This window comes from Musca domestica, unplaced genomic scaffold, assembly GCF_030504385.1.
Source record: "Musca domestica strain aabys unplaced genomic scaffold, Musca_domestica.polishedcontigs.V.1.1 5, whole genome shotgun sequence".
NCBI classification, from domain to species: Eukaryota; Metazoa; Arthropoda; class Insecta; order Diptera; family Muscidae; genus Musca; species Musca domestica.
The window spans coordinates 15,683,661-15,705,084 of NW_026712346.1; the positions used below are offsets into that span (position 1 = coordinate 15,683,661).

Here is a 21,424-nt window from a genome sequence, read left to right on the forward strand (position 1 = left end):
GTTGATGGGTGGAAGGGGTCAGTAATTTGTGCTACTTAACGCCAATTTTTGTATAAAATTCTTGAATTCAGCCGAAGAAAAATTCGTTCCATTATCGGAAACAACTATTAATTGTACTCCAGCAATGTAATCGTCGCAGCTGCGGTCATTGACTTGGTAACCTTTACCTCTAACCATTTAGAGAAGGCATCGCTAATGATGAGTAACATCATTCCCTCAGAGGGACCCGCATAATCTATGTGCACTCGTTCCCACGGAGCATTGGGGTACTCCCAATGATGATCTGTGCACTTCTTCGGGACATTTACATACTTTGCAGATTTCTCGCAGGGCTCTCAATGCCTTTGTCAATGCCCGGCTTTTGACAAACACTGTCCACTTTCCTTTCATGTTTCCAGCGCAATTCGTTCAGCAGTTACCGGTAAGTGATTAATTTGGCGAATCACGAAACTGTCGAATTCATCAAGGTCATTACATAAGGCCTTATCAAAACTGAGCTTGTTCACTCTGTTGGTTGGAGTTAATCGAGACAAAAGGGCATTACTGTTTTCTTTCAAGGTTTTGTGGACCACTTCAAATCGAAATTAGAAAGGAAATCGGCGTAATTTGACATACGAGATATGCATAAAACAGGCAGCGTCTACGGCGATGGTGTAGAAACTTTTTCGCGGAGCATCGACACCACTTTAGGTAATATAGTCGTATAACAGACTTCCAAAATTCAAAATAATGTTTTCCTGCTCCTGAGCGAACACTAAGCGAATTTGCCATGCTTACACAGGATTCGGCGAATAATTTCTTGGTTACACTTTTTTAAGATACTTCTCCGCATTTCCGCAAGTGTAGGTGTACTAAGCTTCGGATTATCGGACACCTGTCGAAGTAACCACTTTTCATCTCTTTTAATTTTGAATAATTTTTCATTTAAAATTGGTTCGACAGTTCATTGCCCCAGCAGTTGTGTCGATGCGACTACCTTTAATCTTCTACCATGTGCTGCTTCGAGAATCTATCAAAAAACAAGTCAAAAGTCATTTCCATAATTATAAAAATCTGTGCTCTATTTCCACAACATAAATATTTGATAGTTGTTTTCGGATTTTACCACATGCTCCATGTTGAAGTGGTTCGAAAACACCTGTGATGTGGGTATAAACATCACTTGACAAGTGTACTCCATATCCCCTAATTTTTTCAAACTTGGGGACGGAAAAAAATTATCTCTGGCACCTCTATCTTTTTGCAAATCTTACATATTCTCATTGTATATACTTTAAAATAAAAACAAATTATTTATTTTATAATTTTTATTGCAATTTTTTTCTTTTTACAACAAATTTGGTTGCAGCGTATTCAAATTTAATTGACAGATCGTTTAATATGCAGCTGAGCTGGAAGGGGGACCTTATACTTGGATCATGGCATGATAGAAGAATACAGGTAGTCGGATCGGCACATCTGCTTGGTCATTGAACTGTTAAAAACATGTATATCATTACAACCATGGTAGAAGAATATAGGTAGACGCATCGACACAGCTGCTAGGACAGTGAACTGTCAAACCAAATTTGGAATTGAAAATGTTGAATGAAAAATTATTTAAATTTGTAAAAATTGTTGAAAAACGAGTATTATAATATCCTCGGAATGACGTCGTATAAGAAAACATATAAAAATCTACTTATATTTGGAAAGAAATTTAAAAAATGTTAACAGATCAATGCTCCCAAGCGTTGATGCATCTACCTGTATTTGTCTACCATGATTACAACATTAGATTGTCGTCGTTTAAGAAAACGAACGAATCTTTAAACATCGCTTTAGCATTTCGCAGGGTCAACAATCTTTCAGAGACAATATTTTTAATCCACGGACAGAAGAGACAGTCCCATTTTGCCAGAGGTTAACTAGAGGTTTTGCCATTTTGGTTAACTTGTATGTCATTTCTAAGCAATTATTATTCATTTTCACTCTTAACACACTCTTATTTTTCAAACAGGAGTGGCTCAGGAGTGCTCCCGCACAAAATAAAAGAGTGAGGAGTAGACTCCGTAAAAAATTACAATCCTGCTCGTGAGTAAGTTTCGCTCCCGAGTGAAAACGAGCAAATCTTAACTCTGATAGTCGTATATTTCATGTTTCCTAAAATTGCAAAATATATTTTGATTTAAGAGAATAGCGTAAAAAATGAATGGAACGATGAGGATTTAGGACAACATGGTTTTCCCAATACGACTGCAACTCTGTTCCATCCCAAAAGGCACATTTTTTGTTACTTTTAGTGCAGTTAAAGTTCGCATTTCCAAAAACCCCGCCTTATCTCACCCCTACACTATAAGATTGACCTCATGTTTTGTAGGCTAAAGGAACCAAAGGGTTTTCGTAGATTCGAATAACAAGTCTACTAAAAGTACTTAAAAGCGATCAATTTGGTACATCTTGGTATTTTGAGAACGGAAACGGACCAAAAGAATTCGGAGCAAGCATTCCGGGACGTGCTGCTCCCAATACAGAAAAATAAACAAACACGAACATGCATACATGACTATAGCGATAGGGACTATGTTGCATCGTGCTGTACCAACGTAGTCCCCAGTGAGTCCACGACCTCGTCGTCAACTTCCGAGTCGTCGTCGGAGTATGGAACTCCCCTGCAGTCTCCAGAACAGCAACCTTCCGGACAGTACATCATTCTGCCAGTTCAAGTGCAACGGACTCCGAGGTAAAATTGATGAGATAGTGGATTTTATGAATCGGAGGAATATTAAGATCGCAGCGGTGCAGGAAACCAAGCTGAATGAAAATTGTAGCTTACAAAGTTGCAATGGTTACAACGTAATGAGGAAAGATTGCACCAGAAGTGGAGGTGGGGGATTAGCGTTCCTGTTACACCATTCTGTTCAATACAGACATATCTCGCTTGAGCTAGTTTCTAGTGACCCATACATGGAGTATATGGGGGTAGCAGTCAAGTGTGGAACTGCCGAGATAGAGGTGCTTAATGTGTATATCCCGCCGGTTAATAGCTGTGAACCGCGTTACTTGCCTTATATAAGCCCACTTTTGGAAGGCAATAAGGAGGAAGGACTTCATTGCCCACCATGAGTTGTGGCATTCCGTCCTAGGTAATGACCAAAGGGGATCAGTGTTGGCAGAGCAGATTGACTGCTCCACATTTTGCACAGTAAACGAGGATGCCCCCACCCGAATAAGAGGAGAGTGTTACAGTTCGCCATATTTAACCATAGTGTCACCCGGTCTGATAAATGACGTGACTTGGCAACCCGTCATTTCTCTTGGCTCAGACCATTTCCCGATAATCGTCTCCATAAGCAGGTCGCCCGATTTCATAACCTCTGCACGCCGCACTTTCCTTAACCATGGGAAAGCCCACTGGCCCGAGTTCAGAGAGTTTACCAACCTTTGCTTCAGAGAACTGCCCAATCCTTCTGATGTTCGGGTAGCTGAAAGGATTTTCCGGGACATCATCAAAGCTGCAGCCGCTCGCTATATACCTGCTGGTCGAATACCCGAAGTAAGACAAAATTTCCCAGCAGAGGCAGCGGGATTAGCGAATGAGCGTGATGATCCCAGAGTCAGTGAACTGAAAGTGGAAGTCAACAGGTTTGTACAGGAGCATAAGCGGAAAAAGTGGCTAGACCATCTAAAGTGTTGCAACATTGGAACCGATTTGAGTAAACTGTGGGTAACGGTTAAGTCGACCTCGAACCCTGGAAAAAAGGATAATAGGACCTCAGTCGTAACGGCGACTGATCCGAAGAGGTGCACGGAATATTTTAACCGACAATTTGTCGAGCACCCCGAGGTGTACTACGTCATATAAGAGCTCTTCCCGCCGAAGATGTACCTCCACAGTTTACGATAGGTGATGTTGCGAATGTCATCCGAAACGCTAAGTCATCAAAAGCGTTGGGCCCGGACGGAATATCAATGGTAATGTTGAAGCAACTGGATGCACCGGGAGTTTAGTATCTAACCAAAGTCCTTAACTTGTCGTTAGCCACCCACATAGTTCCCGAAGCCTGGAAAATGGGTAGGGTGATCCCGCTACTGAAGCCTGGCAAGGATACCAATAGCGAAGACTCTCGAGGCCTTACTCCTCCCCAGTATCAGAGTAAGCTATTCAGTTGCTAACCATCCACACGGTTTCCATCCACTACATAGCACTACAACAGCATTGCACGCCACATCCACACATATCAGTCGAGGACTCAACCAGAACAGGCCGGTAGCTCAGCAGTAGTGGTAGCTCTCGACCTATCAAAGGTCTTTGATACGGTCAACCATGCCACTACCCTCCGGCTAAGTTTGAAACGTTGGATAGTCAACTACATGTGTGGACGCCAGTCGTACGTGGAATTCCAGAATAAGAAGTCCAAGCATCGTAGAGTAAAACAGGGAGTTCCCCAAGGTGGGGTGATATTTTCGGAACTGTTCCGCCACTAGCTATTTGCGATAAAATGAAAAGTTGGAACAAGGTAATCAAGTCGCTAGCCGGCAGCGAATTGACGAAGATGTGCGGAACGCCTGCCCAGCGTGATACAGGCCCACACAATACGCTGCACCTGTTTAATTGTCCAGCCAAACCTACCCAACTCCGTCAAGAGGATCTATGGCTACAGCCCATAAAGGTAGCAGAATTCCTAAACCTGGACATTGAGGAAGAACCGGATTAGTCAGGAAACAAACAACGGAACATGTTAAAACTGCTATAACAACAACAATATTAAAAATTTAACTTCCCTTCAACGTTTTATTAATTACTCAATATTGACGCACTTAACCATTTTAAACGTTCTAAAATAGTATTTTTAGAAATACAGGCAAAACTAAATTACCATAATTGTAGTCCTACTGATGATAATTAAGATTTTAAATGTAGACAAAAACTCCACAACAAAATAATCCGATGTGTTTGTTTAGTTGTAATGCAGAAATAAAATTGCATCTATTAAATTTCCGGTCAACATAAACCGCTTTTGATGTTCCGAGATTTGTTGCTTGATTGGTTTTTTATAATTCATATTAACGACGCAAGGGAGGCATTGGTACTGGACAGCTAAATGCTTTAATGAGCTATACAAATGACTCATTTTACTCCACCATACGAATGGTGATTCGTCTAGAGAAACATAAACATCTGAGCGATAACGTTTCAAATCAGTCTCTACATTACTTGGCTCTTGTGCTGCAGGTTGCTCTATAGGCCCTTCTGTTAGGTCGAAAAATAATTCTAAATCTGCAAAAACAAAATGGTTAAAGTTGACGTATAATAGAAAAAAGAAATCGTACTTGATTTTTTAATCATCGAGCTCGTTGATGACTTTACTCCCGTATTACTTGTTCTCCCTGATGGTTTTATTGGAGAAATGCCCTGGGATTCCACAATTCTGTCATATTTATCGGTAAGAATTTGCACACAAGTGTTGTAATTGGTAATGTTTGTTAAACGATGAAACCGTGGATCCAATAATGCCGATATTGTTAAATGTATATCCGACAATACCCTGTAGATAATAAAAATTACATAAAATATTTTAGCTCGTGGTTGCAAATAAATATTTCGGAAAAAATGTTATGTGTACATTACACATACTATATTACAACCTATGTACATTGTTATAATATATAAACATGAATACTTACATTTTGTCAAGTGTTGTGCTAATGGTGTCCTTGATGGTTGCAGCGAAATTATCATCTCCCTCCGTTATAACAAGCTTCTTTGTTAGAACTTTAGAAGTTATTGGCGAAAGCATGCTGCTCAATGGTATGTCTTCACCTTTCAAAGTTTCAATTGTAATCTGCAACAAAAAAATTTGTTAAAATGTTATTTTACGAAATTATCGACCCATTGTTAATGTGAGGTTTTCATAAATAAAATTTTGAGTGAAAAAATATAAATGTTAATACTTGATAACTATATCAGTACGTCTTATATCAATTATATGACATGTATTTTATAAAATTAAGAGAAAACAATAAAAAAAGTAAAAGATATTGCAAGATCAATTCTTTAATACGCAGGGAGTTTTATTTTATCCTAGCCAAATACATACAAATGTATATGCATATTTTTAATAATTGGTATTAGCTTGGAAACATGATTTTGTCCAGCAGATCTGACACTTTGGGTAGAACCCTTTACGACCTACAAGTTTAAACAAATCCAATAGAAAATGAGGTTAACATCGTCATAATAACGAATATTCGAAGGTATCGATATATTGAGGCTATAGGAATATGTGGGCCTATAGACAACATTATAAAACAGGCCGCAGAAGACATTACAAACTCTACATACCAAATTATAAAGAATTTCGTAGAGAAATGTGGCCAATATAATAAAAATGCCTAATATCAAAGGTGCCAATATGTAAGGGCAATGGAAAAACGAGATCTATATGGACAGTTATTTGCTGTATCGCCAAAATATCGAATATCGGGGGTTACCGTTATATGGGGCAATAGGACAATATGAACCGATATGGCCTATTTACAAAGTTGACCTGCCATGACAAAATACCCAACTATTCGTTCGCTAAATGGAATTAGAGTTTTCACGGTTGTATAATAAATTTGGTTTGTGGAATCTAACGTGAGTAATTAACCTATTATTATTCGCAAAGCTAATAAAACACTTACCGCCAAATTTCCTAAAATATCGTAGATAACTTTTGACGACGTCACTAAAGCTTCGACATCTTCTGGCCAGGACACAGTTTCTGAGAAAAACTTCAGCAGTTCATAGTATGTCCAAGGAAATTCATTAGATATTTGTGGAATTTCCACGTCCTAGAAACGACGATTTAAAAAAGTTAACATATAATTAAAGATATCTTTTCTGCACTTACCTTGGCACTTATTTCCAAATGATAGCGCATTAGGGTATCCTTTACTTCTTCAATAATTGAGGCCACGGCTGGTATAGCTATTACGTTTTTAATGCAGTGATTCACTACTGTATCATATGACAATATTACCGGAATATCTGTTATAAAAAAAAGTAATAACACAGTCAAAAATATTTAACTATTTACATCAAACACCTACTTTTTTCGTTTAAGAAATGCTTAAGGTATTCATCATAGTCACAGTTTATAATTGCAGCGGTACAGTTATTTAAATTGAAATCTTCAAAGATGTTGTCAATAACAGTAAACTTATTGTATTCGATTGTGCAATAGATTTGAGTAATCAAGTTAAAGTCTGGGGCATCTGTTGCATAGTTGAAATAAATAGATAAAAAGTGTTTTTGTTCGACATTTTCCCAAATTTCGAACCCCAGAGAAAATGGCTTTATCTGAGAATGAACTTTAATTTGATCGGCCAAACTTGTTTGTTTATCGCTATGCACTTCCTTAATGTATGTTTCAATCTGAAAAGAAATTTAAATACAGTCATAAATTAATACACAAGACCAATTCAAAAAAGGAACAAATTAGAAACGTCTAGATTTATGGATTACAAAACGGCAGTAAGTACTCTCCACATTTATGGACATTTAGGTAGTTAATTTAATTTTTACAACTTGGAGAGGTTGTATTTAATATTGTATCGTTTGTGGGCCGGTTGTACCAAATTGTGTCTCAGTTGTATAAAAAATCAAAATTTGTTGATATTTGGCAAGTTGTACCAACTGATTGTAACGTTTGTGTGCATGTCGCATACAATATATTTAGACGCATCGACTCAGCTGCTGGGACAATGAACTGTCAAACCAATTTTGGAATTGAAAATGTTGAATGGAAATAAAAATTTTTGAAAACGCGAATTATAATAACCTCCGAATGACGTCGTATAGGAAAACATATAAAAATCTACTTTTATTTCAAAAAACATTTCAAATTCTTCGACATATCAATGTTCCCACGCCTTGTTGTTGTAGCAGTAGTACATGCATGTGTTTGCGTTCTGCTAATCAGGTTCCAGCTCCAGGTTTAGAAATTCGGCTACTTTAAAGGGCTGTAGCCAGAGATCTTCTGGAGTGAGCTGGGTAGGTTTGGCTGTGCAATTAAAGAGGTGTAGCGTATTGTGCGGGCCTGTATCGCACGCCGGGCAGGCGTCACGCACATCTTCATCCATTTGTGCCCAATACGAATTGAGACTACTACACCATCCTGAACGTAATTGTGCCAAAACTACCCTGGTTTTTCTAGACAGCTGACGTTCTTCAGCTGCAATGGATGTGGGGTGGACTCCGATGACGGCCTTCACTTTATAACTGCTAATAGCATCCGCGACTGCATCGGTGTGAATGCCACTCAGACCTGCCTGATAGGCTTCTTTATCTAGAGGTTCTCTCTTGTAGCGCTGGACCTCCCTCTCTAGATCATGTATGTCCTTCCTGACACGCCTTAGTGGGGAAGATTTATTCACCATATGATGGTTGGGATGACTCTCACGGTAACACCCAAGCAGGTACTGCAACGAAAGCATATGATTATGCTGACATAAGGGAAGGACTTTCTTCTCCTCATGTCATGAGAAGGCACCCTGTCGCAGTTCTCAGGGCAGCGTTCTAGCAGGTCTGGATATGCTTCCACTGCGCAGCACTAGTATTCGCAGACCACACTGGATCCGCATAGCTGACCACAGACCGACCTATTGCGTTATAAGAGGTCAACAAGGTTTCTTTGTCCGCACCCAAAGAGCTTCCGGCTAGCGCCTTGAGGACCTTGTTCCTACTTTTCATCTTATCGCAGATAGCTGTGGCTTGCGCAGACGACTTGAACATGCTGTCGAACGTGACCCCAAGAATCTTGGGGTAGTTCGTGGTCGGTATTAGATTCCCCTCGACCTGAACATTCAGCTGTGTTCTCATCTCCGCAGACCATGTGGTAAAGAGTGTGGCCGTTGATTTCGTGGCGGATATTTTCATAGTCCTCGCGTGGAAGTATGCGGCAAGCTCCACGAGATAGGGGTTCAGCCTTTCGCATATGTCATCGATCACTGGGCCCGACGCCATGATCGTACAATCATCCGCATACGTTACGATCTCAATGCCGTCTGGAGGGCGAGAAATTCCGGAAAGGTAGAGGTTAAACAGTTCCGGAGATATCACCCTACCTTGAGCAACTCCCTGTTTCACTCTACGGGCTTTGGACTTCTTGTTTCGGAATTCCACGTACGACTGACGTCCACACATATAGTTGACTATCCAACGTTTCAAACTTGGCCGGAGGGTAGTTCACTGCACGTCCTCAAACAGAGTGGCATGATTCACAACACTGTTCTGTCACACGGCCTGTTCTGGTTCAATCCTCTACTAATATGTGTGAAAATGGCGGGTAATGCTGTTGTGGTACTATGTTGTGGACGGAATCCGTGCTGGTGGTTGGCAACTGTATAGCTTCCACTAATGCTGGGGAGGAGAAAAGCCTCAAGAGTCTTAGCTACTGGCGACAAAAGCGAAATCGGCCTGCACGATTCGCCTTTACTGACTTCCTTGCCTGGCTTCAGTAGGCTGACCACCCGGCCCATTTTCCAGGTTTCGGGCACTATGTGGGTGGCTAGCGACAAATTGAGAACTTTCGTTAAGTACTCGATTCCCGTATCCAGCTGCTTCAACATTACCATTGAGATTCCGTCCGGGCCCAACGCTTTACATGACTTAGCGTTACGGATCACATTTGCAACATCACCCATCGTAAACTGTGGTGGTTCCTCCTTGGCGGGAAGAGATCTGATACGACGTAGTACTCTTCGTTTCGCCCTATCGCTCCCGGGGTGCTCGACAAATTGTCGGTTAAAATATTCCGCGGATCAGTCACCGTTACGTCGTTAAAAGTGACTGAGGTTCTATCATCCTTTTTTCCAGGGTTCGAGAGCGACTTAACCGTTACCCACAGCTCTTATGCTCCTGTACCAACCGGTTGACTTCCACTGTCAAATCACTGATTCTTGGATCAGTAGGGTTGGTACGACGGAGATCATCACGCTCGTTTGCTAATCCCGCTGCCTCTGCTGGGAAGTTTGGTCTTATCTCGGGTATTCGACCAGCATGATGTTTCGGAAAATCCTTTCTGCTACCCGAACATCAGAAGGGTTGGGCAGTTCTCTGAAGCGGCGGTTGTTGAATTCTCCTAACTCTAGCCAGTGAGCTTTCCCATGGTTAATGAAAGTGCGGCGTTCAGAGGTTATGAAATCGGGCGACCTGCTTAGGGAGACGATTATCGAGAGATGATCTGAGCCAAGAGAAATGACGGGTTGCCATGTCACGTCATTTATCAGACCGGGTGACACTATGGTTAAATATGGCGAACTGTAACACTCTCCTCTTATTCGGGTGGGGGCATCCTCGTTAACCGTGCAGAATGTGGAGCAGTCAATCTGCTCTGCCAGCGCTGATCCCCTCTAGTCATTACCTAGGACGGAATGCCACAACTCATGGTGGGCATTAAAATCCCCTAGTACCAGGCGGTTTTTTGCATACCAATTATGGGCTAATATCAGACAAATAACGCGGTTCACAGCTATTAATCGGCGGGACATACACATTAAGCACCCCTACCTCGGCAGTTCCACACTTGACTGCTACCCCCATACATTCCATGTATGGGTCACTAGAGACTAGCTCAAGCGAGATAGGTCTGTACTGAACAGAATGGTGTAACAGGAACGCTAATCCCCCACCTCCAATTCTGGTGCGATCCTTCCTTAGTACGTGGTAACCATAACAACGTTGTAGGCTGCAATTTTCATTCAGCTTGGTTTCCTGCACCGCTGCGATCTTAATATTCCTCCGATTCATAAATTCCACTATCTCATCTATTTTGTCTCGAAGTCCGTTGCAATTGAATTGCAAGAATTATGCACAATCCGGAGTTGGAACAGCAACATGTGGCGTTAGGTGCTGCGGTGTTGCTTGCTGTTCTGGAGACTGCGGTGGAGTGCCATACTCCGACGACGTCTCTGATGAGGACGACGAAGAAGTGGACTCGCTGGGGACTACGTTACTGCAGCAAGTCGCAACATAATCTCTTTCGGTGTAGTCTCGCAAACGCCTTAGTCCTGAACAGTTCTTGAAGTGCACCTATTCTCTACATCCATTACATCGCACCGAAACAGATCTGTGGTGGATGACGTTCTAAAAAACCGATTAGAATCAAGGTCCGGGGTTTTCCTCAATCCCGGCACGGACCAATAAAATCCGGAGCAAGCATTCCGGGATATGCTGCTCCCAATGCAGAAATATAAACAAACACAAACATGTACATACTGGGTTGGCAGCCGCTGGCCGAAACTGGGATCTTGTTGTTTCGGGTCAATCCGGTATCGTAGAACCCGCTGCCGTGGGATTGTTCCCACGCGTTGATGCGTCTACCTGTATTTTTCTACCATGGATTGTAAACAATGATTGTATCGTTTGTGGCCAAGGCATACAACTTGATTATCCTCCAAGTTGTGCAAACGGTTGTATCGTGTGTGGCTTGCTTAACAGTTTTACCTATAATTCACACAAGTATTTACATGAGTGTCGAGCGTACGAAATTTCAAAGTTGAACATATTCAACATTGACAATTAAATTATTTCCTTTTTTGTGTGTTGAAAATAGAAATTAATAATACAAAAAATGTGAATGTTTGTAATTGGAAAATATAAAAATTGAGTAAATTATGAAGATGATCCATGTGCCTGACGAATTTTGGCAGTATGGAGGTCTGTTGACTTGCCATTCTCGCTTAAAGAAGCAGACCCTAAAGCGGCCATTTTCCCTTCTCAGCCAGTGGCTGGAAAGGGTAGTGGCGCAGACAGTACAACTGTCCCTGAACCGTTGTACTGTGGCGGAACTTTACTAATGGGAGGGCGAAAGTCGATTATATCGATAATGCCTAGCAGAAACCTTTTGACACAAGTCCGAAGCAGGAGTTGAAAGATATCCTGAAGAGAAGAAAAATGCTGTTCTAAGTACTGGAAATTGGCGTGCCAAAATTTTTTTGGACTGTGTTGAGTTTAAGGGCTATGCTATGCAAAGTAATTTTTTTGTGAGGAAAATATCTGCTTACCCGGTTATTCGACTCGGAAGTTCGGATACAAAATGCGGGTTTTATGCGGTTCTACAAAACTGAAATGTACAAAATGGGTATCATTTGAAAGCTTGTGGAAATACCTATCTAATGGGTATTTTTTACCGGATCATTTTTAAAAACCGCATACTACATTGTAGCCTACACCTTGGCCTTTCCAAAATGGTACTGATATCTCTTGTAGTTCCGGAGATATTAGTGTTGCAAATCATGAAATTGAGATTTTCTTCACTAATATCTATCTAACCTCTATGGCTTACTGGATGGTGTTATCTTCGGAAACCAAGTACCTCGGTATCGTCCTAGACCAGAAATTAAACTGGAAAAGGAATATCGAGGAGCGAGCGATGACAGGTTTAATTACACTTTACTCCTTCAAAAACTCCATAGGAAAGAGTTGGGGACTTAAACCTCATATAATCAAATGGTTATATGAGTCAATCGTCCGGCCAATCCTAACCTATGAAGGGCTAGTTTGGTCCAAAGTCCAAAGAGTTGCATCGCTACTAATTACAGGCGCGTTTAGGAGCGCACCCCAATCCGCATCAGATACCCTACTCAATTTAAAACCCTTAAGTCTATTTGTAGAGAAAAAACCTGCTAGGTGTGCCCTGCGACTCATTGAAGTGGTCCTTTGTCTTTTGGACACTCCGTCATTTTCAAGCACGTAGAGAACATATGAAATCAGGCTATATCCACTGATTATATATCACCTAGGCAAAGCTTTAAATTACTTGATATCCATATACCTAAGAGGGACGTCTGGACCCCCATCATTCCACCTTTTAATGGTATAGCTGTCTATACTGAAGGGTCAAAGATGGAAAGTGGAACGGAAGCTGGGGTCTTCTGTGAAAGCCTAAGTATCCAATGATCCTTCAAAAATAAACTACGACTGCAGCGTTTTTCAGGCAGAAATCTTTGCTGTTAGGAATGCCATAGAGCTGCTGGCAAACAGAATCAATGGGCTGGATGGACCGGTGACTATATATGTCAATAGTCAAGCGGCCCTGAAGGCTTTAAATTATTTTACAATCAAATCTATGGCAGTTCTGGATTGCAGGAATGCTCTGGAAAAGGTTAAGTCGTTTGTCAAACTCTGTTGGGTCCCTGGACACTGCAACATATCTGGCATTAAATCGGCTGATAAATTGTCCAGATGCTGATCTGAGTCAGTAGATCTAGAGATTGAAAGCACAGTGAAACCACTTTTATGCCACTTCTTCCCAATACTGCATAAACAGTGGAAGGGGATGTAATGTCTCCAAAAAGATTTGGCCGGTGAACTCCAAAAGGAGATTAGGTCACTCAATGCCATGACGAAATCGGACTTGAAGCTTGTGGTGTGCCTAATTACAGGACACCGCAACACAAGGGCCATGACTTAAAAATTGGGGTGACGATACTGAATACTGCAGGCTTTGCCAGGACGAGGAGGAAACTGAGACGGTGGAGCACTTACTCTGCCACTGCCCAACTCTTATCGGAGTGAGACAGATGCTACTGGGTAAGCAAATTCTCACTTGTCCTCCCCTCCGAAACCGAGCCAGGGGTCATTCTTCAGTTAGCCAGAAGACTAAAACAAACCTACTACCTTCTCTATTCCTATCTATATTCATGCTTCTTCTTATTCACTATTCGTTTCCTTCCCTTCAGTTATTTTATTCATCTTCTCCTTCTCTAAATAGGATGAACACAAGTGGAGTGGTGAACCGAGTGGAGTGGTTGTTTGCACAAAGGTTATGTTAAAGAATGACCTAACCTTTATAGCTTTGTAGTTTCGAAGATATTGACTTTTAAGCCGAATTCCAATTACTTCTAAAAGTTATATAGTTTAGAGAAACTGTGCATCGCGCTGCCGGTGTTGGACATACCACAGCGTAGAAAGTCTCAAGCCCCGGCCGAAGGTCGTGTCTGTAAAAAAGCTTAGATCATATTAGAGGAGAAAATCTCAATTTCCTGATTTGCATCACAAATATCTATCTAACTATAGGAGATATTAGCACATATGATAACATTTTGGAAAGGAAGGAAAACAGGCTATAATGTAGTATGTAGATCTTTATATCCCATAATTGGTCCATTTTCGAGTTTTTAGGGGTTTTTCCAAAAGTACTGGTATAGAAATACACATTTTCTTGCATTACTCCGGAACAGGTTCCATAAGCTTTCAAATGATACCTTGATTTTGTAGAACCGGATAAAAACCGGGTGTTGTATTCGAAATTTCGGATCAAATAACCGAGTAAACGGCTATTTCCCCACGAAAAATTACTATCAAAATGGGCCGAGCATAACCCCTGAACTTAACTTGCTCCTCCGTGGTATATATGGGCAATATCGCCAAAACATAACATAGCTGAAGCAAAGGTTCATGAATGAATGAATTTGGATTGCTTTTTTTTGCAAAATTTTCAATTTTCGATAATGGAGAGTTTTTATAAATGGTCCAAATTATTGTGCCTCAAAATAAATTTGCGTGGAAGCAATGGCGTTGATATTTTGAAATTTATGAATGAATTGATTTTTTTTATACACATACAAAACAAGTGACACTAATAACAAGTGAGCTAAGAAAGTTCCAACACGAAGGCCACATACATATATTACCAGAAAACAATAAAATTACGTCGTCCGCAAAAAGTTGAACAGTCATGAATATAAAATATAAAAGGTGGACAGTCATGAATATAGCATTTTCAGATTAAATGAAACCTTTTGCAATTGAAATAAAACTTATTGCCGAGGAAATTAAACCTTTTGCAGTGGAAATGAAACCTTTTGCAGTGGAAATTAAACCTTTTGCAACCGAAATGAAACTTTTTGCAAATGAAATGAAAATTTTAGATTTATAGAAGGAAAAATAACAAAACATTGTTATTTTTAATTTTTATTTTAAATTAATTATAACTAATATATAAAGAGGAATTTTTTATTCATTATTAGTATCTACATTTTTATATCATTTCTTAAATTTTCAGTTATTGTAATAACAAATGGTTCCTAATTCATTTGATATAAAATATTTCCATATTATTAAGTTCCAAATGCTTAACGCTAAAAAGAGAAATTGAAACAAATTTTGGCTTTTATAGGTATGGGCAGGACTGAAATGCGAAATTAAGCTTTACTACAATGTTTTATAGTTATGGTTACCTAATAAAGGATTCCCGCTTCGCAGCTTTATTGATTATGGAGATAGAGCAGTCTTGCATTGTGGGCTGTTGAATGGTTCGCTCTATCACGTACACAATGTAATGCCCTATTGAAACATGCCGGTATCATTTTCAATACCAAATATCCTAAACACAATACAATATTGTGCCAAATTTCAAAGCTCTATATCACATTTCATTTCATTAAATCAACTTTGATCATAATTGTATGTACTTTATGAGGTCTACGACGAATATTTAGAGGTTTTACAAATGGAATGACAAATTTTCAGATTAAGTGAAACAATTGAAATTGCAAATCAAATGAAACTTTTTGATTTATAGAAGAAAAAATAAAAAAAAAATATTTTTAGTACGTTTAAAACTAAATCAATTAATCATAACTAATATATAGTTAAAGGGGGATTTATTAATTATTAATATCTACATTTTTATAATATTATTTCGCAAGAGTAGATGCAGAAAAATTAAATTTTTTCAATGTCTTTTCTCCAAAAGACCCACATTAAATTTCTTTTTATAACCTCCTCCATGGAAAGGTGGGTATATTAAATTTGTCATTCCGCTATTGAGATGAAATTTGATGTAGAGATTTGAAATTTGGCACAACATTGTATTGTGTCTAGGATGTTTGATATTGAAAATGATACCGGCATGTTTCAATAAGGCATTACATTGCGTATGCGATAAAGCGAACCTTTCAATAGCCCACATAGCAACACTGCTCTATTTCCATTATCAATAAAACTGCGAAGCGGGAATCCTTTAATAGGTAAGATTAATATTATACTATATAACTATAAAACATTATAGTAAAGCTTAATTTCGCATTTCAGCCCTGCCCATACCCATAAAGGCCAAAATTTTTTTCAATTTCTCTTTTTGGCGTTAAGCATTTCGAATTTAATAATATGGAAATATTTTATATCAAATCAATAAAGAACCTGGTCATTGCAATAATTGAACTTTTAAAAATAATATAAAAATTAATATATTAATAAATTATAAAAATTCCTCTTTAGCTATATTCTAGTTATAATTAGTTGATTTAATTTTAGATCTACTAAAGATAAAAATATGTTGTTATTTTTCCTTCAATAAATCTGTCTTCATTTGATTTGCAAAAAGTTTCATTTCGGTTGCAAAAGGTTTCATTTCAAATGCAAAAGGTTTCATTTCCGCTGCAAAGGGTTTCATTTACATTGCAAAAGGTTTCATTTCCGCGGCGAAAAAAAAAATTCATTTCAATTGCAAAAGTTTTCATTTAATCTGGAAATGCTATATTTCAGCTCTTCTCAAAACTACTAAATGTAGGTCAACCATACCCTATATCTGCGGCTTTCCCAATTTCAAACCAAGTTTCATATTTCAGGTACTCTGAAATAGTAAAGCTCTTCGCGACAAATATTCAGTAAAGTCCACATTTAGATATTGGCGCCATATAACCACACATCCTTATTTTGGATATTTTGAAGGTTTCAGACTCTATTTCTAACAAAATCAGTTATAATTTGATATCTCAGTTCATTTGTGTGTAGATCAACTTCTCTCAAATATTCAAGGTAAGTATAGCCCTGAACTTCCGAATTTTTGGAATTTTGAGGATAGCGAATGGCTATAAATCAAGTTTTTGCATGGTGGAGGGCAAAACAAAATCGGAGTAGCCGAACTTAACACTACTTATTACCAGCCATATTTGTGGAATCCCATTTATGGAATAAAATATGTAAAGGATATTTTTTTAAACGTACCTTTTTAAGCGCTGGTATTGTAATGTTTCCACAGATAGTACGAATGAATTTGGCCATTCCATCATCATACAGGGTATCTACATTTCTGATGTCGTTCACCACCAGATTGGCTAATGCTTCCAACATCTGGTAGTCGTCAATGGCCAGCTCATTTTCAATATTGTTGGCGCTGGTTGTAATGCAAAACTTTCGCTCTGTACGGTTTACAGTTAATAGATCGGTACTGCATGGGGATGTTTTGATATCATTGGCATTTGATACTTCGATTTTTGTAAAATGATTACTATCAATAACATCATCATCGTCGTATGTCATCGGTACCACCGATTCATATAGAATGGACTGCTCGTCGTGCTCATCGTTACCAGCTGATTCGTTTGATATTGTGTTATGCAGCGTTGGCGGCGAGTATTCCATCTTAATCTTAGGTCTTTTGGGTTCCCGCTTTATTTTCGTTATCATTTTTGGAGCAGGCGGTTTTCTAGGCGGAACTGCGATGTTATTTTCCTGAACCAGCATATCAAAAACTTCCTTGTGCCGATACTGCAAATGTGCCCGCAGATTTGTTGTGTTCCCATGATTTGTTAACACCTTGTGGCACAATGTACAAACAACGTTCTGCTTCGTTATGATGCAGTCGTCGTCGCCCATAGGAAAGCCAAAGTAACGCCAATACACACTTTTCATCTTAGGGCTGTGCAATTTGTTAAATTTTAGAGAAGTTATTTGTGGACTTTCTTGCAGAGGATCGCTCATATTGTTAGTTGACTTTTCTGCGGTAGGGGGTGTAGTTGATAATTCCTTGTGTACTCTTCTGAATATTTATGTATTTTTTTGAAATTAATCTATCAATTATTGATATTTCCTCACAACTTTTCACAATCGCGTCATCGACTTATCTATATCGAATGATTGTGGTTAATCGACAAGTACCATGTTGGTTATTCGCAACAGAGTTGTATTTGAACAAAAAGAACTCGCGTTTAGAAAGTAACCACATATTTTTCGATATTTCTATGTTGGCTGCCCTTTTTCCTTTTTGATTCGTTGTTGGGAAGGAAAGGTTCGTAATTTTTTCTGTGCTGTGAATTTTTTAAAAATTGTTAACGATATTGAGTGTTATTTTGAAATGATGTTTTATTTTAGTGTATTTTTAAAGTGCTCGTTTGTGAAATAGATAAAATAACAATATATTTCTCGATATAATTACATTTTAGATGATTTAAAATATCGACACACGTGGTTTACCACAGTGCCGCAACATGTTTTTTTTATTTGTGGTTATATCGGGTTTGAAGTGCTGGCGTTCTCTTGTTTATATACCCATTTTGAGGTTTTTACCACTATTCATTTATCTTTACAGTCTAAACAACAAAGATGGGTAAGGGAAATAATATGATTCCAAATGCTCACTTTCACAAGTGGTGGCAGCGACATGTGAAAACCTGGTTCAACCAGCCTGCACGTAAAATTCGCAGACGCCAAAATCGCATTAAGAAAGCCAAGGCTGTGTTCCCACGCCCAGCTGCTGGTCCCCTCCGCCCAGTTGTCCGTTGCCCCACCATCCGTTACCACACTAAACTGCGCGCTGGTCGTGGTTTTACTTTGGAAGAATTGAAGGTACATTCTCGAACAACTCATGGTGTTTGTTGGATCTATTTATATCCATTTTTTATTTTTATAGGGAGCTGGTATTCCAGCTGGATTCGCAAAAACAGTTGGCATTGCTGTTGATCGTAGACGCAAGAATAAGTCTATTGAATCCCGCCAACGTAATATCCAACGTTTGAAGGAGTATAAGAGCAAGTTGATTCTATTCCCTATCAACGAAAAGAAGATCCGCAAGGGTGAATCTTCTCTTGAAGAATGTAAGTTGGCCACCCAACTTAAGGGTGAAGTTATGCCCATTAAGAAGGAACAACCCGTTGTTGAATTCCGCGAAGTGTCCAAGGATGAAAAGAAATTCAAAGCTTTCGCTACTTTGCGCAAGGTAATTCATTTACCATTTTATTAGTTACATTGTATTGAAATTGTTGTTATTCTAGGCTCGTTCTGATGCTCGTCTTGTTGGCATCCGCGCCAAGCAAGCTCGTGAAAATGCTGAAAACGAGGATCCCAGCAAAAAGAAGTAATCATTATATAGTTTTATATGAAACTATACTTTTATAATAAATTAAAAGTCTTCTAAAATTTGTAAATCTATGGCATTTTTTATATGCAAGCGTATAGTACTTTTCTTATGCTAGTTTAAAATTGTTTTTGATATGGGAGTTTGAGATACCTCGAATGTAAATGTGTAATGTTTGAACGTAGTTCTTTTATATGAAACGCGATGATTTTGTCCCGGATTTAGAGAAGGACGTACCATTCAAATAAATATACTTTATGGTTCATCGCCATTAAACAATGTATTCGCACGGTGCAATATTGAATACATTTTAAATTGATTTTAATTTCAAAATTGAGTTAAAGCAGCGTTTGTCTAAAAGTTGGTTTATATTTAAAAAAAACGCCTCAACATTAGATTTGTTTTTTATTTCAGTTAGGAAGTTTTTGTAGCTAGTGGCTTCAAAGGATCATTATCCATTCCAACCGGCTAATTTGATACTCTTCTTAGATTGCCTTATCTCAGTATTTGTGCAAATTTTCTTCTATTTAGCACGAGCGAGTCAGCGCATCTGCTTAAGAAAAAAAAGAATTCACTAGTATATATTTTTTTAATATATATAGGCAAAAATGTTTATTCAAAATGATTATTATAAATATGTCTTTGTTTATCCGCCAGAGGTCTGACATATTAAAAAGGCGATGTATTTAATTAGTTACTTATATGGATTAAAAATGTATAATGACAATGCCAAATCAGTTTCACTAACATAACTATTTTATTAAATATGTTTTTTTTTTCTTTACACAAAAATCTCAAAAAGATCTCTTAGATCTTTAGATTTATGTTGTTAAACTATTACTTTGATCGCGGGGAGGAAATATCCGGCTACTGGGTTATTCGAACTGAAACTAAGATTTCTGAGACAAAAAACAGAGGTATTGCCCTATTTGGTACACCAAATGTTTTGATTATAAGGGACCTTTTTTGGGGTTTTTCAAAAAGTTCACTCACAAAAATATGGAATCACCTTTATTACTCCCGAATCGGTAAAAATCACATCAAATGTCCATTTGTTGTATCTTGAGAACCTGATATATTCCAGATGTTTAATCCAATTTAACGTTTAAATCTCCCAAAGCCGTGATATTCGATACAAATGCTCGTTTCCGGAACTGCAAGAAAGTAAAAATTTCGAAATAATGCAAAACTTTTAGATCAGATGCGGGTTTTGGGAGAGAGCCTGTGTTTTCGCACTAACCTTTGCTATGTTCCTGTTCACGGATAAGTGAACATGTTTCTATAATAAAAGAGAATAGCGGGGGTACCTGGTGTAGATGAGAGGGAATTGTTAAACAGTGATCTTTTTAATACAGTCCGCATTAAATAAGATAAGAAAATGTAAGACCTTTGAGTTAGGAATAAGTTTTTTTTATTGTTTAATTTATTGAATCTTTCATATATTTAATGAAAATAACAATAAGGTTTTATATCTTATATACTAACATTTTTTATAGGGAGGTTGTCAATACAATCACCCCATATTTTTTTTTTCATGCTTTAATTGTTAATTATTGTTAATTTTATTTTTTATTTATTATATAGATGTGTGTTTTTTTGTGGGCTAGTGGATACAGTTATATCCGTGAATTAATTGAGTAGGTAATTAAGATAAGTTTAGATACAGTTATATCTAAGTGAATCGCGGACTACAGGAATAGTCTTACGGATATAATGTTGCTTTGTTTAGATACAGTTATATCTAATCATCCCGCGGCAGCTTCCAATTTAGCATACTACTACCTGTAGAAGTATAACAATGGGCGATAAAAAAAGCGTTCAATTGGCCAGACAAGAGCTGAACATAATGAGAGAGTAAGACAAAAAATAAACTATATGATAGAAAGAGTGTCACGTCTACGCAGTCTATCGTGTCCTCCGAATAGTACGAGTTGGCGGGCCAAACTATTTGGGTGCTCGGATAGTTTGTTTAAGTACTTTCGGCAAAGCTTCTTTATTTCTTCTCAACAGTAAGTATATTTAGGTCCTTGCGGATGTTTGCGTTCCTTGTGTACCATGTTGCACCTGTAATAGATCGAAGAATATTCGATTGTCTTCTTTGTAGTATACTTACGTTAGAGGCACTAGCTGTGCCCCAGAGCTGTATGCCAAATTGTGTAGTCCAAGTTGGCTTTATTACAGTCTTATATAATATGACTTTGTATTCTAATTTAATAGAAGAACGTAGTCCAATTAACAACTCAAGATTGGTCTTTTTTAGTTTAATTTGCGTGATTTTTGCATCGATGTGTTGCTTCCATGTAAGTATCTTTCTGTGG

General features: G+C 38.5%; 2 protein-coding genes and 1 long non-coding RNA gene across 3 annotated transcripts in view; 2 read left to right on the forward strand and 1 right to left on the reverse strand.

The window, feature by feature from the left end:
- LOC131804978 (uncharacterized) overlaps positions 1–21,424 on the forward strand; it is a 128,786-nt gene that overhangs the window by 21,789 nt on the left and 85,573 nt on the right. The window lies entirely within an intron of this gene.
- LOC101889376 (uncharacterized) lies at positions 4,755–17,831 on the reverse strand. Its single transcript, XM_005188697.4, has 7 exons — positions 16,979–17,831; positions 7,075–7,399; positions 6,876–7,012; positions 6,667–6,816; positions 5,668–5,825; positions 5,314–5,528; positions 4,755–5,260 (listed from the first exon to the last, which is right to left on the reverse strand). The coding sequence occupies exons 1-7, from the start codon at positions 17,732–17,734 to the stop codon at positions 4,941–4,943; spliced, it is 2,061 nt and encodes a 686-aa protein (XP_005188754.1). The 5' UTR covers positions 17,735–17,831; the 3' UTR covers positions 4,755–4,940.
- Positions 18,021–19,176, forward strand: LOC101889549 (large ribosomal subunit protein eL13). The gene is made up of 4 exons (XM_005188698.4): positions 18,021–18,041; positions 18,342–18,598; positions 18,663–18,968; positions 19,024–19,176. Exons 2-4 carry the CDS (start codon positions 18,356–18,358, stop codon positions 19,108–19,110), a joined length of 636 nt encoding a protein of 211 aa, XP_005188755.1. The 5' UTR covers positions 18,021–18,041; positions 18,342–18,355; the 3' UTR covers positions 19,111–19,176.